Below are 25943 nucleotides of genomic sequence, written 5' to 3'. Positions count from 1 at the left end.
AAGCCCTGGGGGCCCTGGGGAGGAAGTTTGTAAAAAACTCCAGGAGTGAAGGTCCCCATTTCTGGCAAGCTGCCCGTTTCTGTTTTCCTCGCTAACCAGTGTTTGTTGGCGCTAATGCACTAGAATCGCCCCGCAGTGTGAACAGAGGCCTGCAGGGCAGAGGAGCGCTGGCCGGGGAGACCCCACCCTTTGGGGTTGTGAATTCTCTTGTTATTTATGGAAAAAAATTTTCCAAGGCCTATCAGTTCCAGGCCTCCCTTCATCAGAAGGTGTCTTATCATTTCTGTTTGTTCCTATTTAAAAATGGAAAAATAGTGAATGCCAAACCCTGGCAGTGATGGGGGAAGCCACTCGCCAAAATGACCGGACTCGCCGCGGCAGGTAGTGAACCATCCGGCCTTTGTGTCACACAGCGGTGTGGAAAAAACAGTTCCTCTCCAGCTGCTGCAGAGCAGCGCCCGGGGTGGGCTTGGTGGGGGCAGCCCTAAAGCAGAGCCCAACCTCTCAGCCCCCTGTGTGTTGAAGCTGGCACTTTGGCCTGGGGTCGTCCTGGCAGCTGTTTGTGTAGCCGGCACTCTCCATGGAGATCTAGACGGGGCTTACCTCCCCAGGTGGACTTCACGGCCAGGGTCTGGCAGCCTTGCTGAGGACCACCTGCCATCCCCCACCCAGGCAGCCATGCCAGGCCAGAGGTGCACCCTGGCACGGAGGCTGGCCTTCCCAAGTGGACCCTGGGCTGGACGGCAGGCGTGGCTGCAGCACAGCTGGGAGATAATACCCCTTCCATACTCATCTATCGAGTGCCGACAGTATACCAAGAATGTGCCGGGGACTGCAGTGACTTTTAGCCAAGGACCACTTATTGAGTGTCTACTGGGTCCTCAGGACCACACAGGTGTCAGGAGCAGCGATGAGCGCCTGTCTTCAGGAGCCTGGCAGCTCTTCTCCTCTGCACCATTGGTATTTTTGAGCTTTCCAGAGTTTCCTGTAAATCCAGTCGCCTTCCAGAACTCCCCACTAGCCCATCATCTGTCACCACTCCACTCCGCTGCCTGCCTTTAGAGAGTCAGGGAGAAAGTTGGGCTGCACTGCTCAGTGAGCCCGTGGTCCCCACACCCCAGGCAGCACCAGAGCAGGGGCGCTTCCCCCTCTCCCCCCGAGCATAGGCAGGGAATGGGGTTCCAGGGCTGCCATCTTGTTTGAGCTCAGTGTTGCTGCTGGAGGTGGGGCCTCCAGCCCCACCAGGAGCCAGGCCTCTGCTCCTGCAGGCTGAGTTGCCAAGGACCCTCCTCCAGGAAGCCCTCCCTGGCTGCGTTGGCTGCTGCCACTCAAGTCCTAGAAGAACAGATACACACTAAGGATATAGTAGGTGCTCCAACAAATATTCCTTGGGTGGAAGATGTCATCAAACCCCAGAATTTTCAGCTGGAGATCAAACCCTAGAATTTGCTGCTTCATTTTCTTGATTAGAACACTGAGGCTGAGAGAGAAGCCTCTGCCTAAGTGGCAGTTGATGGAGGTCACACAGCAGGGGTGGGAGCGTGGCCCTCTGCCCCGCGTGACTTCTCCCAGCCCTGCTCTCCTGCAGGGGGAGCATACCTTCAGCCCTCTCACTGAGATAACTGGGGACAGGCCTTTGCTGCCAGTGTTCAGTGATAAAAGATCAGCCCTGAGTACAGTGAGGCCCTCGCAAAGGGATGAGCCCCGCCCCGCCCCGCCCCACCTGAGGACAGGTAGAAGCAGAGGGCAGATGGGGCTCTGTCAGGGTCTTTGGGAAAGAGTGGGGTCAGAGTTTCTAGGACCCCCTGTCTCAGGCCATGGGGCTCCCAGGAAGCCTCCCCGTGCAGCACTGCAGTGGCCGCATGGGAATGGCTTTCTGACCATGGAGACCCTCCAACACTTCCATGTCTGACGCTTCCCTCACCAGAGCCCTGGGGTCATAGCCCTGCCTATGTCCCACCCTTCCCTGGCTTCTGGGGGAGCTCAGCCTCTGCCTGGGCCTGCTATTCTCCCCTGTGGAGGCAGTGGTCCCAGGACCCCAGGGGAAGCCTGTGCCTGCAGCAGGGCCAAGTTCCCTCAGAGTGTCCCTGATGCCTGCATCTCCCCGGCCTGGCGCACATGGCCTGGGGCACAGTGCCACCTTCCCCAAAGTGCAGGGGCACTGGCTTCCCCAGAGGGCAGGAGGGGTCTTTAGGGGGTGATTAGCACTAAACTTTCCACCACGAGGATCAGCCGGGCCATGGGGGAGTGCCACCTTCCAGGCTGCTCTGTGCTGTTGGTTTCTGCCTGACTTCTTGTTGGGGAAGATAGGTAAAAATAAATAAGTCAACCAGGGAAATGTAGAAATAAGTGAACAGGAGTCTCTTGCCCATTACCAGTGGAAAAGTACCAGCAAGAGGAGCTGTGTTAGCACCCACAGAAGACACTGACTGGCGTGCAGCAGGCCCCCCAGCAGCAGGACCCAAGCTTCCCCCCTCCTATGAGCTGACAGCTACCGCCACGTTCCAGCCAGCCTCTGAGCTAAAACTCACTGCCTCAAAGCACATGATTTAAACGGCAGATGGGGGAGGGGAGGCTGGAGACTCTGGAATGTTACCAAGGACTGCCCAGGCTTCAGGGTAGGGGGAATGCCTGGTGTCCCCACATATTGCTGGGGACCCCAAGGCTTCCTCCTGTCTCCTCTCCACCCCGACGGGGCCCCCACCCAGCCAGTGCTGCCGCCAGTGGACCTGGCCTTCCTTTCTCGCTGACTGTCCTTTGATGTTACATGGGACTTGCTGGCCTGACACTTTCAATTAGGTCAGTGCACCATGCAGCGCGCCGGAGGTGCTTGCGCTGGCGCTCCTGTGAGCGTGTTTGCTGGATTTCTGAGTGCTGTGCTTTAGGCTGCAGCTGGCAGGGAGCTCATGTGGACCCCGGGGCACCGGGATTCCCCATCACCCTCCCCTGACGGGTCCCCGGTGACCCTGCCAGCAGCAGCACCCAGGTGCATGGACACAAGTGTGACCAAGTTATTCCACTCCCAGGGCTAGGCGGAGGCAGCTCTCAGCTTGCCTTCGTGCTCTTTTCCAAGGAGAAGGCAGATGCCTCCCTTGGTCTCTCCAGAGCTGAAGTCAGAGAGGAGCTGAGAGATGACTGATGTTAAGGTCAAGTCATCCTTCTGTTCTCACAGCCATTTCTCCCTCTCTTTCCTGACTCGCAAAATCACCACACCATTAATCCCAAGGGCAAGGAAAAGGACTCTGGGTTAGGCGGCTGGGCTGGAGACACAGTCGGCAGAATGGTGCTGGTGCAGGTTGCAGGGAAGGGAGCCGTGCTGTCCCCATGCCATCCTGTCCTCCCAGCAGAATCCAGACTGTGAAGGGGCTGCTTTTTAGATTACCCTCCTGCACCCCTCAGCATGCACGCGATAGGGCAGCCATTCTTCAGGTCGCCCAGAGGGAGACATCCCCATCAAACACCCCCCCTTCCCTAGGTCCTCTTATGTCACCTGGGTCCCAAGAGCCCGTGGTCTGGCTCACCCGGAATCTGGCAGCCGCCAGGTAGAGGAAGGGTCTGCAGTGCCAGGCAGACTGACAGAGAACAGCAGGGAAGTCGGCTGCGTCACTCTCATGTCCTCGGAGCTTCTCCCCCAGGCTGGTGTAGGGAGTGCTGAGCTGTGGGGTCCAGGGTCAGCTGACCATCAGGGAAGGACTGTTGGAATGTGTTTCCTGGTCCCTAAATGCCTGCTACCCTCTCTAGAGATCTCAGTAGTCTGCCATGGAGCAAAGAGACCTGAGCGGGTCTTCACAAAACCTGGGTTCTGATACCTGACGTCTACCTGGCTTGGTAACTGAACCAGGTACTTGCCCTCCTTCTCCTGACCTGGAGTGAGGTACCCTGTCACCACTACAACCTTCCAGGCAGGGCTGCCGAGAGCTAGGAGCCTGTGCCAGATCATTCAGATGTGATCACTAAGAGTCGATCCACTCAAGGAAGAATGAGACCTCTGTTCACGGGAAGCTTTTGGAGCAGAAACATCAGATCCTATTTGAAGTTTCAGCTCGTTCTCTTTAGCTGTGTGGCCATGAACCAGCACCCTGACCCTGAGCTTCCGCCTTCTTCTTTGTTCAAAGTGGGGAGAGCATCACATTGTCTCTTTTGGAATGTCCTCCCTCATCCTCCTTCCAATAGGCCTTGCTCTGTGGCAGATGCTGGGACTACACACATGAATGACTGAGGCTCTGGGGCAGGACCCACAGCAAACCAGCCCCTCCAGTCCCGAGCCTTGAGTGAGGGCAAGAGCGTGGCCCGAGTGACAGCCTGTGCCACTGAATTCCCCACACCTGGCACAGCACCGGGACACTGGTGCCAGAACACCCACAGGCGCTCAACGAGTGTTTGTAGAGGGGAGGAAAGAACTAGAAATGGCTTTGGTTGGAGCAGAGTGAACAGAGCTCCACCCCCGGAACCCGAACACCCAGATGCTGTTCCTTACGCACGTCCGTGCTCTTGGCAGGACACTTACCCTCTCCGGGCTTCTGTTTGCCCTCCTGTCAAATAGGATGGCTGGTCCTTTGGGGAATGCTCTAATGCCCTGCTCACTGCAACCCCGACCACCCTCTGGACACCTGCCACAGAGTGGGTGGGGGACTGTGGGGCTTTGGGGCTCAGAAGCTGCTGGCAGATGGGCTGCGGTCCCTCTCCGGATGTCCCACCGATTGCCAGCAACTGTTCTCTAAAAGCCACCACAGTCTGTGGATATGTCAGCACCAATGCTGAAGCACCCAGTTTCAAAGAAATTAGGCCAAGGGGAAAGTGGGGGCCAAGTCTGTGAGATTCACGCAAGGCTGATCAAGCCCTTTGGCTTCTGGCCAGGCTGCCAGCACCCTAGCTGCTGGCGTTTACTGCCTGACAGCCCATTACTCTGCACTGCTAATTGCAGAATAAGCTCCTCCAGAATATTCCAAATCATCCTGGAAGAAAGCAGCTTTAAGAGATTCTGCTAGTCAGACGCTTTAAAAAGAAGACAAAAGTCAAAGCCGTGCTCATATTTTCCTGGGGCTTAACGGAGCCTTCATCTGGACCCACAGCCAGGTCTTCTTCGAGGAGCTATGTTAAGCAGCAGAATTCAGGGAGGTGGGGAGAGTGGGCAGGAGGTCTGAATCCGCCATCCCTCCAAGGCCCCAGAGAGGGAGCGTGCGCTGTTCTGGAAGCTTTCTTCCTATCCTGAAGGCCCATCAGGTGGAAAGAGAAGGGGGCTTTTCCACGTGGTTCCAGAGGACTCAGAGAACTTCAAAGTGTGGGGATTCGATGAAAAGGACAATGAGGGCTCCACATTTAACCAACAGTTCAGACTGTCCTCTCATGGTGTGGGCTGCCCGGGGAAATCACAAGCTCCTGGTCCCTGGCGGGGGTGCTGCCCATCAGGGACAGCAGCAGGGGCTGTGCATCGGAGAGCCGAGGCCCAGGCATCCCCCAAACCCTGAGGAGTTCTGCTTCCATAGCTGGTTGGCAGTTGGCTTAGAAAAATAAGAGGTTTTTTTGAAAAAATGAGTATTTTTCCTTCTGAGTTGAGTTCAATGCTGGAAAGGCCTAAACCCCAGAAGGCGCATTTCTCCAGATAAAATGTCTGACCTGGAAAAGGGGCCCCATGATAGCGCAGCCCCTGCTGCCATCAGCTGTTCCGGGTGAGCAGAGGTGCTGCACCTGGGGCTGCCTCTGGCTGTGCTACAGCCCTTGGTCCCCCCAGTGCTCTGAGAGGGCATGCTGGGGGTCTCCCCTGCTCCCTCCTGGAATACTCGGCACACTCCCTGAGGAAGAGCCCCCTGGGGGCGTCTGGCCTGCGCCTAGACCACAGCCCCCGTCCCTGCCCCAGACAAAAGCATCACTCTCCTTCCTGAGGTTCTTTGGGCCTCAGTCTTTTCTCTGGGGCTCCACACCCCTATGTCTGACTGGGACTGGCTGCCGGTAACTGGGGGCATTTGTTTGGCTAACTTGAAGGGAGTGAGGAAGCAGCCACCCCGTTTCGGTTCTGACATTTGAGCAGGGAGGTGGCAGCCACGGGGACTGGAGGAGATTTGCCTTCCATGTTCGACCCCAGGCCCAAGGGAAAAGGTGTCCGGCCTGGGGGCCAGGCTCCCGCTCACGTCCTCTGGAGCTCTCCTCCTTCATCTGAGCTGGCTTCTGTCAGAAGGACGCCCTTCTTAAGGCAGCATGTCCCCAGGAGCCACGCTGCAGGTACCTTCCCTCCTCCTGCACTGCCCTTCCGCGTGGGTTCCTGGACCAGCACGTCAGCGGCCTTTGTGGATCTGGAGGTGAAGTGGCCACACGAATGTTCTATCCCCACCTGAGAGACTGGGGGTGGGCAGGATTGGAGGCCACCCGGTGACAGCAGCAGCCATCATGTCACTGGGGAGAGGGCCTTGTGCAGGCCCCGGCCACCTGCTGTGTATGAGGCTTAGATGGGCACGGGCTGTCAGGAAGACCTAGGGTTGGCCTTTGGGGAAACTGGGTCAGTGCTGAGTAAAATGGGCCAGATGAGTAAACCAGCCCCACACCTGCCCCTGCCCAGAACTTGTGACCTGCTGAGAGGAAGGTGGGCCTGCCTGGTGCCCAGAAGGTCCTTCAACTTGCTCTTGACTGGCCCGGTGAGGGGCTGAGTGAGTGGCAGCGTGTGAGTCCCACCCCACGGTGGAGCTCTGACAGGCAGAGGTGTGCAGGAGGTGTGGGGCTGTGGGGCTGGGGATGCCTCCCCTCAGCCAGAACGCCAGGACCTGGCCCCTGTGGAGCTTCTGGCCTGGGGAGGCCAGCCTTCTGGCTGGTGTCATTAGCCAAGACACACACACTTGGCCCCCTGGCAAACTGGTGCCATTTCTAAGCACTGAGAACAAACAGAAATGAAACACAAAACAGAGCCCCATAGAGACCAGGCCTCGCCCAGAGCTTCTAGAATCCAGGTGGAAAAGCTGGCACAGCCCCCACCCCACCCACGCATGTTTTCAGTTCCTTTTCAAGGCATTGTTGGAAAGCGGGGTGGGGCTCAGGGCTGCCCCCTCAGCTGCACCCACAAAATGCTTGTACTCAGAACTGACAGTGCCTCTGACACTTGCCAGAGAAGAAAGGGCCGCCCGGGAGGAAAGGAGGCAGGGCAGCCCTCAGCTCTGTGTTCCTGAGCTGCTCCAAGGAAACCCTTTCAAAGCCAGTCTCCTGTGGGCTTCTCAGAGTGGTACTGGTTTGCAGTCTATTTATATTCTGATTTAAAAGAAAAATATTTTTGAAAACACTACCGCTGCCACCCTGCTTCCCTCTGATCAATGGCATCCTCTAGAAGGAAAATTCAAATTCCCGAGAAGTGGTGACTCACGTGTGCTGGTGTTTCTCATTTCATGCCTACATTTCAGTGAATGCAGACGGCCAGACCAACTGTGCTGCAGCTTATGGGAAGGGGCTGGAGCTCTTGTGGGGTCCTCATTTTCCTCAGGTCAGGGGACCCACTCTTAGAGGCCTGGTGGGCTTCCAGAAAGCCTAGTCTGCCAAGGACATAGCACCTGACAGGACAAGCAGAAAGCAGCTAGGGTCAAGGGCAGAGTTGGAGCACTGTAATCGGAGTCTAAAACTTGGAGGCTGGCCCTGGGCCAGGCCCTGCACCAGGCTTTCCAGACCCAGCCCTTCAGGAGCCTGCCGTCTAGCCCCACTCTGTGTCCAGCAGGGTCAAGGCCTTGAGCAAGGCTGTTCTCCTCTCTGGCCCTCTGTTTTCTCCTCTGTAAGAGTGTTGGCTCTGTGGGTGGGTTCTGGGATTTTCTTAGAGAGCAGTGTCAGATCTGTGGTGTACGAGCAAATAGCCTGAGGGGAAGCCATACAGCCCACTGGGCTCAGCTGGGAGCAGTGCATCTTCTCCCAGGGGGTGCTCTCATCCCCCAGAGACCATCATGCTAATGCTCTGTAAGGAGAGGAGGCTCTGAGTATGCTGGCCTGACTTGGGAGCATAGACAAGGGTGACCTGAGGCCAGAGCTTTCTTTGGGACTTCTCCTTCCCTACCACCCCACAGCATCCCACACCATCCCTCCTCCATCCCTCCATCTATCCAGCAAGCATTCCCCAAGAGCCTCTTCTGTACCAGGCCCACTCCAGGTGCCATACATGCAAAGACAAATCATGGTGGTCCTTGCTGTTAAAGAGGGAGACAGATGGAGATGAAGAGTCAGCCAACTACTGGCATCACGGAAGGGCCCCCCCCTCCTCTCGGAGTCACTAATAGTGTCAACTGAGGAATCAGGAGGTTCATACATTTGCAGAAGAGACTTCATTTCTTACAAAGGATTGCAGCCTTCAGGGTGGCCATCTTGACTGGCTGGGAAATGTAGCCTCAGGCAGAGACCAAAAGCAAGCACTTTGAGAGAGGGGAGGGTGGAACAGGGATTTATGTGGAACTGGTTGGCCAAGTATACATATTCAACAGGTTATAGGAGGAGCTATGAATATTCACAAAACGGGGATGTGTGCATGTGTGTGATAAGCAAATATGCAAATTACATGCATCCCATGTTCACTTTAGGGTGGAGACATAACATTTAGGTGCATTACAGTTCAGTCCTATACATCAACAGATGAGGCAGGGGCAGGAAGACACACAGTGCTCAGCCTCTTACTAAACCAGTCAGAACCAGCCTGTGGTTGGTGGTCTCTTGTCCAATCAAAGCTGCAGTTGCAACTTGCAGAATGGGAGCTCAGTTAGGGTCTGGTGGTAGGTGAGCTGCAATTGTTTCAATATTGCTTATCTCGAGGCCAGTGCTTGTTTAGCTGCTAGAGAAAAGAAAAACCTTGTGGCAGTTAGAAGGCAGTGTATTCTTTCAGGGATATGTGACTTAACCCTTGCCTGTCATGGTCTTAGTTCTGGTTTATGATTTGGTATCTTATTGCACAGCGAGTCTGTTCCATCAGTCTTATGATCTCTAGTTTAACAATGGTAATGAGAACAGCCATAATCCTAATATTGCTGAGAGCTGCCACCCACTGAAGGCGTACAAATATGCTGGGCGATCTGCTAAGTGCCTTGCAAACTCGTGACCTCATTTAGTCCTTACTAAACGAGTTAGTCCAACTAACTCCCCCGTTTGGTTAGTATTTCTCCCCATTATGTAGATAAAGCATCTGACACTCAGAGTATGTTGTCCAAGTAAATAGTGGAGCTAGGATTCAAGCCCAGTCTGCTGGGGTGAGCCTAGGACTCACACCCCCAACCTCCACACTCCACTGTCCCAGAGAGCAACGTGCCCCTCCCCTGTGGCCAGCCAGGTCCCTCCATGCAGAAGCCACCAGCAGCAGCCAGGGCCTGTAGCACCTTTCAGGCCCCTCACCTACACCCTGAGCCCCCAGTGTGCCATCTGTGGCCAGCACAACTGCAGCTCCGGCCACAGCCAGCTCATCAGCACTGTCATCTTCCCAAAGGGAGACAAAGCTGGGATGATGGGCTTTCCACCCCAGAAGCTGCCACCACAGTCCCTGACACCTCACCATGAGGAGGCTGTATGACTTTGTTCAAAAGTCGTGGTGGTGCCCGTTTGACTCAAGTGGCCCCAGCAGCTCAGGTGGGCGCTGAGCCATGGGAAAAGCCACTGATCCTGGTCCTCAGCCCCCACCACCCTTGCCTTTGGGCCTCACTCCCTCTGGAGGAGAAGGGGTCCCACTCCACCAGTGAGGTTTGACCTCCACCAGCTGCATGAGTGGTGGCTGACTTGCAGATGCTAAGAAAATCTTTTTTTTTTTTTTTTTTTTTTTTTGAGACAGAGTATTGCTCTGTCGCCCAGGCTGGAGTGCAGTGGTGTGATTTCTGCTCACTGCAAGCTCCGCCTCCTGGGTTCACACCATTCTCCTGCCTCAGCCTGCCAAGTAGCTGGGACTACAGGCGCCCGCCACCACGCCCAGCTAATTTTTTGTATTTTTTTAGTAGAGACAGGGTTTCACCGTGTTAGCCAGGATGGTCTCGATCTCCTGACCTTGTGATCCACCCACCTCGGCCTCCCAAAGTGCTAGGATTACAGGCGTGAGCCACCGCACCCAGCCAATGCTGAGAAAATCTTTCACCCTCTCCATGGCAAGCTGTGGTGGGTCAGAGCACAGGCCCTGGACCAGGCAGACAGACCCACGCTCAGTCTGTGGTAGCTTTAAACAGTATGCTGCTCTCATCAAGTTTCTGGGTCTGCTCATTTATTCATTCTGCCCCAAGTTACTGGCCACCTGCCCAGTGTCAGGCCTGGAGGTGCAGAGATGACCGGGGTTCACCCAGTCCCTGCCCTCCAGGCACTCACAGCAAAGCCTAGTGGGGGAACAGAGCTAGAGATAAGCCACCTCAATTAATGTGGCACCTGTCACACAAGACTGCAAAAAGCACTTTGCAGTCAGCAAAACATACACTACATTGATCATAATGGCTTGCACATGCACACTTAATAGAGCCTGGTGATCCATGAATTTGTCCTCCCAGGTTTACTTGTGTTTTTGGAGAGGCCACCTGACGACACTGCCTTAAGCCACCCATGCCCACCTCTACCCCCTGCAAAGGGTAATGGTGGAGTTTCTGACCCAGGAGCAGAACAGAAAGATCTTTAAGTGCTCAAGTACCATCCCTGACACTAGACTTCCTACCCATCAGTGGCCCTGGTGTGGCCCAGCAGGCTCTGCAGAATCCAGGCCGGCTGTGATGTGGTGAGGGACAGCTCACTGCTCTCTGCACTAACACTGCACTGCTGCTCAGAGAAGCTGAGAGCACTACCGGCAGGGGAGCCTGCCCATCAGCCATGCCCTGGCGTAGAGAGCACTTGGAGTGGTTCACCTCCATCCCTGCTGCTGAATGCTTGATTTCCAAAACATTATGCCTGGGGAAAAGCAATAACCAGGTAGACCGACTGACCCCCACCCAGAGCTGGGCCACAGGACTTCTTTTCAGCAATGGCTTCTCCTTGGGAAGGATGCTTTCAGGGACGTTATCTCCCTGTATCTGTACCCTTAGAGGGACAAGCAGTGGTCTGTGATGTGCTCTTGAACCCAGCAAAGGGCTAACTTTGCTTTTGTGCAGAGTGCCATGGGGATGTCCAAAATCTCCCAAAGGAGCTTTTTTTTTTTTTTATCTCTGTCACCCAGGATGGAGTGCAGTGGCACAATAATAGTTCACTGCAACCTCTGCCTCCCAGGCTCAAGCAATCCTCCCACCTCAGCCTCCCAAGTAGCTGGGATCACAATGTGCGCCAGCACACCCAGCTAACTTTTGTATTTTTTTAGTGGCGACGGAGTTTCACCATGTTGCCCAGGTCGGTCTCGGACTCCCAGGCTCAAGCGATCCATCTGCCTCAGCCTCCAAAAGTGCCGGGATTACAGGCTTGAGCCACAGTGTCCAGCCTCCAAAGTGGCTTCTGTCCTGCAGGCTTCTGCCTCAGAGGATAGTGCAGGCCCGCCCTGCTGAGGGCCTCCTACACCAAGGCTGCAGCAGGAAACCTTGCACACAGGAGCCTTCCGGGGCTCTGGCACAGGCGCCCTCGAGGTCTGGCAAGGTGTTTAGCCCCTGGGCAGCAATTAAAGGCAAAAGCGAGGAAGATGCTAATTGCTCTGAAACTGGCCAAGTCCATTTCATCTCATTTGAAATAACAGGTTTAATTTAATCTCTTATTGCCAATTTGGTGCATCATCAAGATCCTATTTGTGCAAAACACCTGATTATGATAATTACCAGCTTGGGAGGCAGCCTTCATCTGTGTCTGAAGAAAGGGACTAATAAGTTACTTCCTCAGTGATTTCCCAGCTCTCTGAAGCTCAGCCCCAGCTGGCTCCCAACCCATAGTGGCTGCAGGAACACCAGTGCTGGGGAAGGTGGAAGTCTGTGTGCGCATCCTCTCCACACACAGGGGAGGGGAGAGGGCCCAGTATCAAGGGCACACGCAGCACAGCTGCAGGCCTCAGCTCTGCCGCTAGCTACCTGTAGGCAGGTCATCTGGTCTGTGAAACTCAAGCCCCAGCAGCGCTGGCTCCTGGAGGTGAGAGAGGATGGAACGAGACCTTAATGCTTAGCGCTGTTGCTGATTTGCACTGGACCCTGAGCTCTTTGAGAGCAGGCCTGCGCTTACCCACTCTATCCAGCACCAAGCAATCACTCGGTGGGTTTTGTTGGGTTTGATATGGGGGCAGGGAGTAGCAGGTTATATGGTAATATATGGTAATATGTCATCATTGGAATCTGCCTCCTGCAGGCTGATGGCTGGGAGCAGGAGCTGCGTGCTGCTGGGCAGTGCTGCTGGTTGGGGGCAGTGTGGCCGCCTGTCTCTGCAGGGATGGGGTGCATTATGGCCTCAGGCAGATGGACAAGAGCTCCAGCAGGAAGGCCCCAGGCTGACCGACAGCAGCTGGGAGGCAGGAGGGGGCTGGGGCTGCGTCATGCAGAAACACGTTGGCTGACAGTCAAGCCTGGCTGAACCCAGGGAAGGTTGGACCCAGCTGGTGCTGACAACAGCTCCATGCCAGCCTCAGGAGTTAGGCCTTTGATCTCTGGAGGAGAGAGCAAGCCGGGCCCCTAGAATTGGAAAGGACATGAGGGCTGCAGTGCAGAAGAGCACATGGAGCCCAGGGAAGGGAAGGGAAGGGAAAGGAAGGAAGGTCCCTGGCCAGCACTATGGGGCTTGGGTGGTGTGTCACTCCTGATAGCCAGACACAGCCAGGTCCCTGCCCACCTCTGGCCAGTCCTCTAGCTGTGCTGGCTCCAGGCAGTGGCTCTGACTGCAGCTGGAGCTTGTTCTGGTTGATCCCGTCATGGGCTGATTTCTGAGCTGCTCCTGGCTCACTGGGGAGAGGCCTATTTTTCATTCCTGTGCCAAGCCTGAGCTGGCAGTCCCTGGCAAGTCTGCGATGTCTCCCTAAGCAGCTCCAGCTTTAGGAATTAATTCCACTGAACAGATTGCTCAGGAAGCTTCAAGGTCATCTGAAAATGGCAGTTCCTACATTAGGACTACAAGTCCAGGTATATGGGCTGGAAATTTCCAAGCCAGCAAGAACCCTAGAACACCAGAGCACTGCAGAGGCTCTTAGTGGCCAACACGGAGGGTGCTGGCTCAGATTAGCCCCTCGGGGTTGGTTCTCTGCAGGACTTTTGAGGGCAGTTAGACATGCCCCTGTCCCATACCCTGCAGCCCCCACAGTTGGCCAGATTCAGTGGCCTGCCACTTTCTAAACAAAAATCCCAGCAGGAAGGGACTGGTGGGTTCTCCCCACTCCAGCAGGGTGCTGAGACCAGAGCCCTCTGCATCCCACTGGGCCAAGGCCCTGGTCCTCCTGGTCTCCACATCTCACCCATCCACTTTCTGGCGGACAGAATGGCCCAGTCCTTTGGCTGTGGCAGCCTTCCCAAGCCTCAAGATCACAGCTGTCCTGAGGCAAGGAGCCCTCCGGTCCATGAGCAGATATACAGGATGCCTCTAAGACACAGATCTGAGCCAGAGGGAAGCTGTGCCTTGGAGAGGAGCAATTTCCCAATCATAACATGGGAAGGAGCAATAAAATCAGCAGTTAGTGGTCAGAGAAATGAAAGGGAAGACACAGCATGGCAGATGCCCCTTTCCTGTTGCTTGGATGTAACTGGGTTATTGCCTGAGTGCCCTGGGGCCTGCATTGAGAGAGCTCCACTGAGCTCTCCTCTGCTGGCCCAGGGCTTGCCTCTCAAAGCGACAGAGGCAATGTGGACCAGGTGGGAAGTATGGGCCGCTTCAGGACCAAGCAGACCTGGGCAAGGCTGCAGCTCGATGTTGATTGGCCCTGGGACCTGGGGCGAGAACGTGGCCTTTCTGAACTGTGTCTTCTTGTATCTAAAGCAGTAGTAATAGGAGATGGGCTAGCTACAGTGCCTAGCATGGTGCCCAGTGGGGAAAAACCCTCCACTTGGAGGAAGAAAACAGCACGGGGCTGATGCTACAGTGGCAGAGCCTAGTGGGACCTGAATTATATTCTCCACCTGCAACAAGTAAGCACAGTGGCTTACTGCTCATCACCTATTTGCCAGAAGCATGCAGCATGTGTCTCCCTGCTGGGAGAGCCACTCAGAAACCTGTTGTGTGTATTTAGTATCTTGATGCACCAAGAAAGCCATGCCAGGAAGGCGTGTGACGAGCTCCTGCCATAATCTCTCCAGGCTGCTGCTCACGGCCGCTACCCAGAAACCTCCCTTCCCTCATAGTTACGTTGGAACGTTCTAGGGTGAGCACAGGTGATAACCTCCCCTCAGAGAAAGGGGGCAGGATCTCATTCAGCCTCACGTCCTACTGAATGCAACCTGGGTGGGTGGCCTACCATTTGTTCTGCTGGCCTTTGAGGTTGGGAAGCGAGGATGTGGAGTTGTCAGATTCCCTCTTAAGGAGGTCCAAGGTGGTCCAGAGCACCGTCCTGGGAGATGGACGTGATTATTTGCCACCCGCAGCTGGACTCCACACCCAGAAGCCCTTCAGGCAGGCACCAGGAGTCATGAGGTGTGGCTCTGCAGTGGCCAGCTACCCTCGGCTGTTTGGCCACCCCGGAACCTTCTCTGGCAGATGCCACCAAGGACCTGGTCATATGCAGGAACTCCAGCATGGACACATGTTTGGATATTCATAAGAAAAGAAACATCGGGTATTTCTGTTGTGTTCTTGAGAAGGTAGAGCTGACCCTGAAGCCTGCTGTTCCCAGACGGGGGAGGGCAGCCCTCTCTACCTGAGGCAGCGTGGCCTCCGCCTCCTCCTCACCCAGGAGAGCTCCCTAAACTGCCTCCTCCTCCGAAAGCTGGGGGTCTCCTTCCTCCACCTTCCACTCTGAGCCTCCACAGGGGCCACACACTGCCCTCGGCCATGGGTCTCCTTGGCTGTCACCCCAACCACGTGCTCCCCCTGGGTGGACACCCCAGCTCCCCTGTTGGGGGCTTATGGAAGCCAGGTTGTCTCTCAGGCCCTTGGATGCCACTTCAAGGCAGGCACATTCCTGCCATCACACTGGCTGGTTCTGCTCCTGACAGCTACCCTGCTGCCCTCTTGCCTGTTGGTGAAGCCGGGGCCTGTGAGCAGGCTGGGCTGCCTCGTGAGTGACATGCTCACACTGCCTAAAGCGAGGGCAAGGCTTTATTGGGAGATTTAAGATGAGATTTGAAAGAGCAGAGGGCCATAACTCATTCCTCAGTGGGAAGACTAGACATTGTAAAGATGTCAGGCTTCTCCACACTCTCCAAGAGAGGTAATGCAAATGCAATTTGACTTCTAAAGGGAATGAAGAAACTGATTTTGAAATTCATCGAAAATAGTACAGGGTAAGACTGTCAAGAAACATACTAAAAGCAAGGAGCAGTGAGGGAAAGCTCTAACTCTACCTATTAAAACATGATTTTGGGAGCAACAGAAATGAAAACTGTGGTGCTGATGCAGAAGTTTGATATTGTGGCTTGTTGGAAAATAGTGGAAGGCCCCTGATTCATGTAATAATTCACTCTAGGATGGAGGCAGTGCCTTACAAGAGTGAGGGGAGGGAGGATGAGCTAGTTTGTGTCTAGCAAAGTAGGAGGAATCCATCACTCTGCCAAGATAAAGTAGTCAACTACTTAAAAGAGGGAAAATTAAGATAAATGGAATTGAACATGTGTCAGCTCTTTGAAAGGATAACTTTCTAAGTTTTGAAGTGGCAAAAAAATCAAAGATCAATAAATTTAATTTTTCAACTTAAAACTTTTCAAAGAAAAGAATCTCAAAAGTCAAAGAATAAGCTGGGAAATTATGGTAGCAGATGAATAGCAATCTTATGAAAGGCTCCTAAACAAAATATTTAACCTCAATGGGAAATATTTAACCTCAATGGTTACTAAAGAAATATAGATTTCAACAAGGAGGGATATTCTGCATGTATGACATTAGCAGAAATAGAGTCATGATAGAAGGGGGCAGGTGACCGACCATAGAAACTGCTGATGGCTGAAAAAGTGAGGCAACCTTTGGGGATAAAATTTGCAAAATGTTTGGGGAGTGCTAAAGAGAGTCATATCCTCTTACCCAGAGACCCTACTTTGGGGAGATTTGCCCTAAGGGGAGGATGTCCAAATAGTTGTCAAGCCCGTTCCACTGAGCCTCCCCCAGGGCCACTAAAAGGAGCTCATGGGGGACACTGGACTCCCCTCCCCACCCCACCCACCCCCCCAAGTTGTTCCTTTTTGTCTGTTTATACATAGACTGTGTGGGTGTTCTCTGTAAGATTTCATTTAACCAAAGGTTTTCAGGGATACAAAAAAGATTGGAAATCCACTGATCTAAAGAACAAAGAGGTGCTTTCTGGAAAGATGTTCATGTCTGTGCGATTCGGAACAGCAAAGAGATTGGATGTGACCTACATGTTTCTCCCCCGAGGGAGAGGTTGAGAAAGTGAGAGTGTCCATTGGATGAGCGAGTACACGCATCGCTTATAGAGGTGCAGCTTGGAAACGCGATGATGATGAAATAGGTGGGACCCACGGGTACACCCCAACCAAGGAAAACGAAGATGATAGCTGGGCACAGCCTGGGGCAAGCAGGGACAGTGAGGTCAGGGCCTTGGTCGGGGAAGGGGCTGTGTGCAATGTAAAAACTGTCGTCATCATTCTCATAGTATAATTCCACCAATGATGTTTCTTTAGTTTAAAAAAAAAAGACGACAGGCCAGGCCCGGTGGCTCATGCCTGTAATCCCAGCACTTTGGGAGGCCAAGGTGGGCAGATCACGAGGTCAGGAGATCGAGACCATCCTGGCTAACATGGTGAAACCCTGTCTCTACTAAAAATACAAAAAATTAGCCGGGCGTGGTGGCGGGCGCCTGTAGTCCCAGCTACTGGGGAGGCTGAGGCAGGAGAATGGCATGAACCCGGGAGGCGGAGCTTGCAGTGAGCCGAGATCGCGCCACTGCACTCCAGCCTGGATGACAGAGCGAGACTCCATCTCAAAAACAAAAAACAAACAAACAAAAAAGGATGATAGTCCCATCCCATGCTGACGCCGCACTGGGTCAGTGCAGACTGCGGACTTCCAATTAGTTCATTCATGGTTCTTAAGTTTTCCGATGAACCATATGAAGTTGCCATTTTTATATTCAAAACATGGCTGAATATTGGCAATTTCATATTAGTCAGCTTGGCGACTGTTTTGACTGTTGCCCCTGAACACAGGAAATACTGGAGAACTTACTATGGGCCCAGCCCAATGGCGATATATTCCTGGCTCCGAGGAACTGACTGGAAACTCGAGGACAAGTAGGATGCAGAGCTCCTGAAGCCTCCATGGCTGACTGTCTCTCTCTCTCTCTGACCTCTCCAGGCCCTGATCCTTCACCAGCTAGGCCGCTACAGTCTGGCGGAGAAGATCCTCCGGGACGCGGTGCAGGTGAACTCGACAGCCCACGAGGTCTGGAACGGGCTGGGCGAGGTCCTCCAAGCTCAGGGCAACGATGCGGCGGCCACGGAGTGCTTCCTGACAGCCTTGGAGCTGGAGGCCAGCAGCCCCGCCGTGCCCTTCACCATCATCCCCCGCGTGCTCTGAGCAGGCGCCTGCCAGCCTCACCTGCCGCTCAGGCCTCAGAGGCCCTGCCGGGCACCAGGGCTTGTGCCATCGCCCCAAGGGGATGAATCTGCCGCACTGAGGCCAGGGACGAGTGTTCAGTGGGCCACAGTGAACCAACCAAACCAACCCCGAATCATCGCTCTCGCCATGTGCGTTTCTCTTGTTTTTTTGCCAGCCCAATGATAGTTTCTGAACCTATTGACATTGTTCAAAATGGATCATGTGCCATATTTTGTTAGTTGACATCTGAGTTTTCAGTAAAATGATTATGGAATTAATCAGCAAATGTAGAAGAATATATTCAAAGTTAAAATTCAGTGGCAGCACAGATTATTTTTATCAGAGCTGTAAAGAAAACAACTGTCCTCTTCTCCCCACCACCCCTCCTGCCCCACCTTGGCCCAGAAACCAAATGTGAACTTCCTGTCTCCCACCTCAGCACTAGTCCATGCCAGGACACCAGCTGACAATTTCTTGGTTTTACTGTCAATAATTGTACCATGTGATCAATTACTGTCCTCACTTAGAACAAAGCCTGAGTCCGAGAATATTTATATTTTACCAATATATGCCTGTTACAAGAGAAGGAAATATGAGTTATTTAAGTTTAACTTTTTTATGTGAATTCAGAGTTTATTTATCGAGGGAAATATGTACAAAGAAGCTTCAAATGGAATATTTACCGACATTCCTTATACATGACAGACACTTGGCTACATGGGAAGATGATGTTAATAATAAAATGATTTTTAAATGGACTCATAGCCTGTGTCATTCGTAAAAGCTCAAAGACCTGAGAAAGGCTTAGTTCCTGGGGTGGGGAGCTGTCTGTACCTGGGGGCCCACTCTGGATATGTCAGCCCTTGACACTAGAAAGCCCAGCCTCTCTTTCCCCACTTATTTTATTTTTGTTTTTTGGAGACAGGGTCTCACTCTGTTTCCCAGGCTGGAGTTCAGTGGTGCGATCACAGATCACTGCAGCCTCGACTTCCCAGGTTCAGGTGATCCTCCCACCTCAGCCTCCTGAGTAGCTGGGATCACAGGCGCACACTAGCATGCCCGGCTAATTTTGTTTGTTTGTTTTTGTAGAGACGGGATCTCACTGTGTTATCCAGGCTGGTCCTGAACTCCTGGACTCAAGCAGTCCTCCTGCCTCAGCTTCCGAAAGTGCTGGTGTGAGCCACCATGCCCGGCCATCTCCTCACTTATAATTTGAAGATGATCCCTAGGTAGGGACGTGTTTCCTGAGTCCTCAGCACCCAGGCCTCCTTTTTGCAGCAACAGCCCTGGTTTTGGTTTGGGAATTCGCCTTAGCTCTCCCCCGATGGGGCTTTGGAATTGGAGCATGCAATTCAGGCCTGCCCAAGCAGCCTCCTGCACTCATGGGCCACAGAGGGTCAGGAGTGAGCACGTGACCTAAAGCGGTCCAGTCAGAGCGGGAGCCACAGAGAAGGCTGTCGCTCTTTCCTGCTGCCTTTCAAGCTGAGAAGTGAGGCTGGAACTGCAGCAGCCCTCTTGCCACCATGAGAAGAAGGTGTAGAGGTGTTCGAGCCAAAGTCCGAATCCCACAGAGTAGACAGCAAGACCCGGAACCAGGGAGAAACTGAGCAGGTATCTGCAGTCTCTCAGGGACAGCTGTAGGGTGGCCCCACCTTTCCAGGACCCAGGGAAATATGGAGGGCTGAGCTCTGAACTTAGGTGCCCTGAAGCCTAGAGGACTGCATTCAAGCTGGGCACGACCTCTCTGGCTCACTGAGGCAGGCGGGCTAGGGGGCAGCCAAGGAGGGAGAGACAGTAGGTAGGAGCCCCAGCCTCAGCACTGACCCTGCCAGGCAGCACTTGTGGCTTTGAGTGGTCATAAGTCATGGAATTTGCAATGTAGGACCTGGGGCAGGTACTCAGTGTGGTGGCAGCTTGCCCTGTTGGGAGGCACAGGGCTGGGCTCTGTCATCCCATGCGGGAACGTGGGGCAAGGCCCGCTGGATCAGGACCAGGAGGGGAGGAGGCTGGGCCACCAAGGCAGATGGTGCAGGCGCTGTATCAGACCTTCTCTGCCAGGCCCTCACCTCAGAGACTCCTGTGCATATCAGCCCTGCAGGGCGCGGGGGCTGGCTCCTGTGTGTCTGCCTGGCACCCCTCCATTGTCTTCATCTCCCTCGGGGAACCACCCCCACTCTCCACCCACATGGCTCAAGGATGGACACATGGGCCCAGCCTTAACAACCAGAGCCCTCCAGCTCCCCAGTGTCAGTGACTGGTTTGGGTTTGGGCATGTGACCCATGCTTGGCCAATGAGAAGCACCCCTGGGACTTCTGTTATGAAAACATTAGAAAACAAGCCTCTTTCTGCAGGGTTTGATGTCCTAATAGGATGCCAGTGGGGGGCTGTGGGTGCCATTTGACATTATATGGGGTGGCCTGCCTGAGAATGATGCCAACACAGAGAAAGAGAATGAGGAGGTGGAAAGAGAGCCGGGCCCCGGGTCACCGCTGGAGCACTGCGGCCCGAGATTTTTCTATCATAGGAGTCCATACAGTTTCCCATCTTGCTTAGTGCAAGCACAGGGGTTTCCGTCACTTCTACCTAAAAGGTACCTAAGAAATGCAGGAAAGTCCTGCTGTCCTTGGTACTCCCCCCTTGGGCACTCTTCCAGAATCCTCAGTCCCCCACCTTAATCCCACTCACCCACCTCATATTCTGTTTTCCAGTAAATCTTGTCTTTTCTACCCAAATCACATCTCAAATCTCTCCCATTCAACTTCATCCCCAGCACCTTGGCCCCAGCCCCACACAGTCCAATGTCTGCACAGTCCTCTTAGAAGGGAGGATTGAGTCGGTTCTCTCTATAAACCCCTGATGGCTTCTCAAGCCCTTGCCTGGAACCAGACTCTGTCCCAGCCCCCTGTGTGCCTGGCTGCCTCTCCTTCCCCAAGCCCTCTCATGGCTCTGGCCTTCTTCCTAGTCTTCTGACCTGCTGAGCCTTTCCCAACTAAGGACATTCATCCATCCGTCCATCCATCCATCCATTCATCCATCCATCCGTCCGTCCATCCATCCGTCCGTCCATCCATCCATCCGTCCGTCCGTCCATCCATCCGTCCGTCCATCCATCCGTCCGTCCGTCCGTCCATCCATCCATCCATCCATCCATCATCCATCCATCCATCCATCCATCCATCCATCCATCCATCCGTCCGTCCGTCCATCCGTCCGTCCATTAATAGATGAGGACGCAGACGCTAGACACTAAGACGGCAGGACTCCTGCCTGGGGTCATTGTGGAATTACCTGGCAGAACTAAGATTGAGACAGACCTGAGGGATAAACCTTTCAAAAGTGCCCAGATCTGCCCAGTGGAGGCATTTTTTGGACAGTGAGATGCGGGAGATGCCGCGTTTGATTCCAGGACTAGTGCTGACCCTAACTTAGGCAAGGCGTTCCTGTTCCCTGGTCTTAGTCTCCCCATCTGTGAAATTTCATTCATTCATTCACTCATTCATTCATCCAACAAATATCTATGGAATGCTCACAACAGGCCAGATGCTTATTCCAGGCACTGAGGGCACAGCAATGCGTGACACAGATGCTGCATCCACTTAGGACCTACCTTCTGGTAGAAGGAAACAGACAGATGAGGAATATGGCAGGTGGGGTGACGCATGGAGAAAGATGAAGCCAGGGAAGGGGTGTAGGGAGTGGCAGGGCTGCCCTTTAGAAGGTGACTAGGGAAGCCTCGCTAAGAAGGTGACATCTGGCTGAAGAAAGGAAGGTAACCTGGGAGGAGGACACCTCAGGAAGCAGGAACAGCAGGTGCAAAGGCCCAGAGGGGAGGGGGATGGTCAGGTGGTGAAGGATGAGAAGAGGTCAGAAGTTTAACAGGGGCCACACAGGTGCGGCCTCGTGGACCATGCTAACAGTGTATATTAATTGCCTGTGGTTGCAGCAAATTACCATAAACTGGCTGGGCGTGGTGGCTCCTGCCTGTAATCCCAGCACTTTGGGAGGCTGAGGTAGGAGAATCAGCTGAGGCCAGGAGTTCAAGACCAGCCTGGGCAACATGGTGAGACCCCTATCTCTACAAAAAAAAAAATAGCCAGGTTTGGTGGCGTGCACCCGTAGTCCCTGCTGCTTGGGAGGCTGAGATGGGCTGATTGCTTGAGCCCAGGTGGTTGAGGCTGCAGTGAGTGATCACGCCACTGCAGTCCAGCCTGCATGAGAGAGCAAGACCCTGTCTCTACAAATAAATTAAAAATTTTAAATGACCGCAAACTTAGCGTCTTAACACAAATTTATTCTCTTTGTTTTGGAGGTCAGAAGTCAAATCAAGGTTTCAGTGGGGCTGTGCTCCTTCCCCAGGCTCTGGAGGAGGACAGGTGTCCCCGTCTTCTCCAGCGGCTAGAGGCTTCCTGCGGCCTTGGCTCGTGGCCGCCTCACGTCGCCTTTCCTTCCTCTGCTCCGTCACTGCGTCACCTTTCTGCCTTTGACCTCCTGCCTCCCTCTAAGGACTCTGCTGGTTGCTCTGGGCCCCCTGGATAGTCCAGGGCCATTGCCCCACCTCGAGAGCCTTCGTTCAATCACATCTGCATCGCTCCATCTGTCATGGAAGGCAACACAGTCACAGGTTCCAGGGCTCGGGATGTGGACGTCTTTGAGGGGCAGGGGGAGCACGTTATTCTGCAGGCCGCAGCGTGGGAGCTGGGAGGCTGTCAGGCTCCTGCTGTCACCCAGCGACCATGGTGCTTAGACCAACGGGCGTGGAGGAAGTGGCGAGAGGCACTGGGCTGTGAAGATTCTGAAGACAGAGCCAAGAGGGTTGCTCACACGTGGAGCTGGGTGTGAGGGAGGGGAGACGCCAGGGAGGAGGGTGAGGGTCTTGTCCTGAGCTACTGGAAGGATGGCGATGACGGCCAGGAAACAGGAAGAATAGGTTGGGGAGGAGAGGAGAAGGCAGGAGTCTGCTTTCAGGCAGGTTGAATACAAAATGCCTGTGGAGCCTCTGAGGGGGAGGCAGCTGGCTGGGCAGGAGCCCAGGCGAGAGCCCAAGATGAGGCGAGAGTGTGGGAGGTGTCAGGGATGCGGGGCTGGGAGCCATGGGCCTGACGGGGCCACTTCGGGACAAGCATAGACAAAGAGGAAGAGGTCAGAGCTGAGCTCCGGGGCTGGCGGGGTTTACAGGCTGGGAAATGAAGAGATCAGGAAAGAAGGCACAGGAGCAGCTGCAAGGGAGGCGGAGAGCAGGCAGGGTGAGCTTCCTGGAGGAGGTGGGTGGGCTCTCTCAATGCCCGGAGACCCCAGCAGGGTGGCCTGAGAGCTGACCGTGGGCCTGGTGGTGTGCAGGTTGGCAGTGACCTTGACCAGAGCCATGCTGGGGATGCAGTTTTGCTCCCCCAGATTCATAGGGTGGAGCCCCCGCCCCTGTGTGACTGTATTTGGAGATAGGCCCCTTAAGGAAGTAATTCGGATGAAGTGAGGTCATCAGGAGGGGCCCTGGCCCAGTAGGATTGGCGTCCTCACCAGAAGAAACTCTAAAGTGCAAGTGAGCTCACGCTCAGCCACGCCAGGATACATGGAGAAGGCGGCCACCCGCAAGCCAGGAGGGAGCCTCACAGGAACTCTGATGGACTGGAACCTTTGCTTTGTTCTTTGAACCTCCAGGACTGTGAGAAATTAAGTTCATTGTTGAAGCCACCTGTCTGTGGCGGTTTTCTTACGGCAGCCCAAGCTGACTAAGGTGGGGTCAAGCCAGGTTGGAGTGGGCTCAAGGGGGAGGAAAAGGTGAAGTCTCTTTCAAGAGCGTAGCTGCAGACGGGAGCTGAGAACACAGGGTAGGAGTCCAGTGGGGAAGGGGCCGTGTTGAGTGTTGAGGGCGGGCCTCGCTGAGCACCTTGTGTTTGCAGCAGGGCAGGTGTGAGGAAGGAGAGAGGGAAGCTGAGGGGGGCTGCCTTGGCTGGGGGGCTGGTGGTTCCCCAGAGCAGCAGCAGCAGGGAGGCAGAGGCCTGGGTACCCCCAAGCCAGGGAGCGCTGGGGAAGGGACACCCACTCCTCAGTGAGCAGGGAGCCAACTTCGGGCAGGGTGGGGTGGCGAATGGACCAGGAAGGGAAGGAGGAGGCAGAGGAGGGAGGAGGCCCTTCTGTGAAGGAGCCGCCCCACTCAGCCAAGAGGATCTCAGGACAGAGCCAGGCTGGGGACCTGGGCAGGTGTGGCCGGGGTAGGCCACTTCCCATCCCCAGCCCGATTTGGGATCCATGGGCTCGTCTGTCTGTCTCTCCGCCTCCTTCCAGGTCCTGGGCCCTGGGCTGTGGCCAGGGCTCTGCTCACCCTCAGGGCGGTGTGGACCTCCCTGGGTGGGGAAAGGAGGGAACCAAGGCCTCCCGTTATCCTCCATGCCCCCTACCTGTGGTCATGGCCTGGGGGAGGTGCGTGCTCGTGCACAGGTGGGCGTGTCTGTGATCACATGGAGCAACCCAGACTCCTCCAGATGGTCCCACGCATCTCCCCGGCGGCCACACGGTCATCATTGCGGGCCCGGACTGTCTGCCTGCAGGAAGTCCCCCCTTTGCAGGCACCCTCCCCATCATCCTTGGAGTTCTCCACGTCTGCCCTGTCCGTGCTGGGCCTGTCACCAGCCTGTCACCTGCTGCCCCAGCCCCAGCCCAGGTCCCTGCAGCACAGCCAGCTCCAGGCTGGAATGGGTGACCCGGCCCTACTGAAGGAATTTCAGGGCAGGGTCAGCCACTCTGGCCACTGTCTCCCTCCAATGCCCCCATACCCTCCCAGCGCTCGGCCCCTGCCACTCGGCCCCCTCTCTCCATATCTCCACCTTCTCATTCCTGCTCCTCCCCCACCACCTCTCAAGGCCGACAGGGTGGGCATTGCCCAGTGAGGGGACACCACTCATATTGAAGTTCTGTAAACTGTGTCTTGGGCACTGTACCAGGTGGCTGCTCCCATCCCTCCCCTAGCCTCTGCTTGCCCCGTCCATCCTGCCTACTCCAGAAGCAGCCACACACTTGACCATAAACCTTTGAGGCCTGGCCAGAGTCCTCCAGGGGAGGCGGGCAGTAGCAGCCGCACTGGGCCTGAGGACCCCACACAGGAAAATGGGCCGAGCCCCAGGGCTGAGCCTTAGGGCTGCGGCCGTTCCCGCCACTAACCTTCCTCCCACACTTGTGGTCACGCATTTCCTGCCGCCCCTGCCCACGCTGCAGCTGGATAGGAACAGAAAAAGGACATCCTGCACCATTTCAGACAGGAATGTGCTCCTCCTGAAGGTCTTTTGGGGGCCAGGCTGAGGCCTCCCCTCAAGGTCACACCGTGGGGGACCCACTCCAGCTCTGCACCTGCTGGGGGTGATCCTCACTGTGCCACTGTCCCTCCCTGGACTCAGAATCAGATGAGGACAGTCACCTCTGCCCAGCCTGCCTTCTGGGCTGAGATGTGAGTCTGCAGGCAGCTGTCAGAGGTGGTGTGTGCCAGGTAGGGGACACAAGGGCTACCGCCCCTCAGGACCACCACATAGGGCCCCAGGGCCAGGCCAGCAGGCAGGACTCCTCCTGGACACTCAAGCCCTGAGTGGGGCTGACTATGGAGAGGTGGCAGGAAGGTGGTGGGGGATCTTCTGCAGGTCTGCCTGGAGCCAGCAGCTCCTGCTGACCATCCGGGCCACCCATGGCCCCCACCACCCTCCTCGTCTCCCTCATCTTCTGCTGTTTGGCCCTTGACCCCCTGAGGACAATAGGGTTTCCTGGTGACCACTGGGCTGTGGGTCACACAGATCTGGCTGGAATCCCAGTTCTGCCTGGCCGTGTCACCTCTGATGGGGAAGCACTCTGTCTCCCCATCTCTATGGTGGGGGAGTAACTTCCCATACGGGCTTTTGGGGATATTAACAGAGGTCAACCTGGACAGGGCATGGAGCCCCCGGGGTGCACCATAAAGGCTTTTCTTCTTTCTTCTATCCTCAGGCGAGGGGTGAGTGGCTGCTGGGATGTGCTGAGGGGTCCCTGAAGCAGGGCAGGAAGGGCAGAGCTAGCTGCAGCTGAGGCAGAGTCCGAGTCCCGCTCTGCATGGAGGAGGAGGTGAGGGGCCTGGTCAGCATGGGCACGGCTGGGGGCCTCTGTGACCGCCACCACTCTTGTCTTTGCCTCCTTGACCCCACAGGGTCATCCTCGGGCCCTGGGTCCAGCCAAGGCCTGAGGAGGGTCATGCATCCCTGTCCCACTTGGTCACTGCACAGGAGGCTCCCATCTGCCGCTGCCTGAGGCAGTGCCTGTGGCCCAAGGGCTCGGGCTGTGGGCCTGCTGGGCTGGAGCCTGCATCAGGACCTGGCCACCCACTCTCCTAGGAGCCTTAGGTGAGTCACTAGTCGTCTCTGAGGCTCGG

At 55.2% G+C, this 25943-nt stretch overlaps 1 protein-coding gene across 4 annotated transcripts in view; it reads left to right on the top strand.

Moving 5' to 3' along the window:
• Positions 1 to 18317, top strand: part of TTC7B (tetratricopeptide repeat domain 7B) — a 277826-nt gene extending 259509 nt beyond the window's left edge. For all 4 annotated transcript variants that reach the window (XM_004055569.3, XM_019010165.3, XM_063698113.1 and 1 more), the window contains one exon: positions 17317 to 18317. In XM_004055569.3, coding sequence (XP_004055617.1) covers positions 17317 to 17538 — 222 coding nt within the window. In that variant the 3' untranslated portion in view covers positions 17539 to 18317. The remainder of the gene's footprint in view (positions 1 to 17316) is intronic.
• Positions 18318 to 25943: the final 7626 nt, after the last annotated feature.

This window comes from Gorilla gorilla, chromosome 15 (assembly GCF_029281585.2).
Source record: "Gorilla gorilla gorilla isolate KB3781 chromosome 15, NHGRI_mGorGor1-v2.1_pri, whole genome shotgun sequence".
Taxonomy (NCBI): Eukaryota; Metazoa; Chordata; class Mammalia; order Primates; family Hominidae; genus Gorilla; species Gorilla gorilla.
The sequence above is the reverse complement of the archived record's forward strand: the minus strand, read 5'-3'. Positions and strand labels throughout refer to the sequence as shown.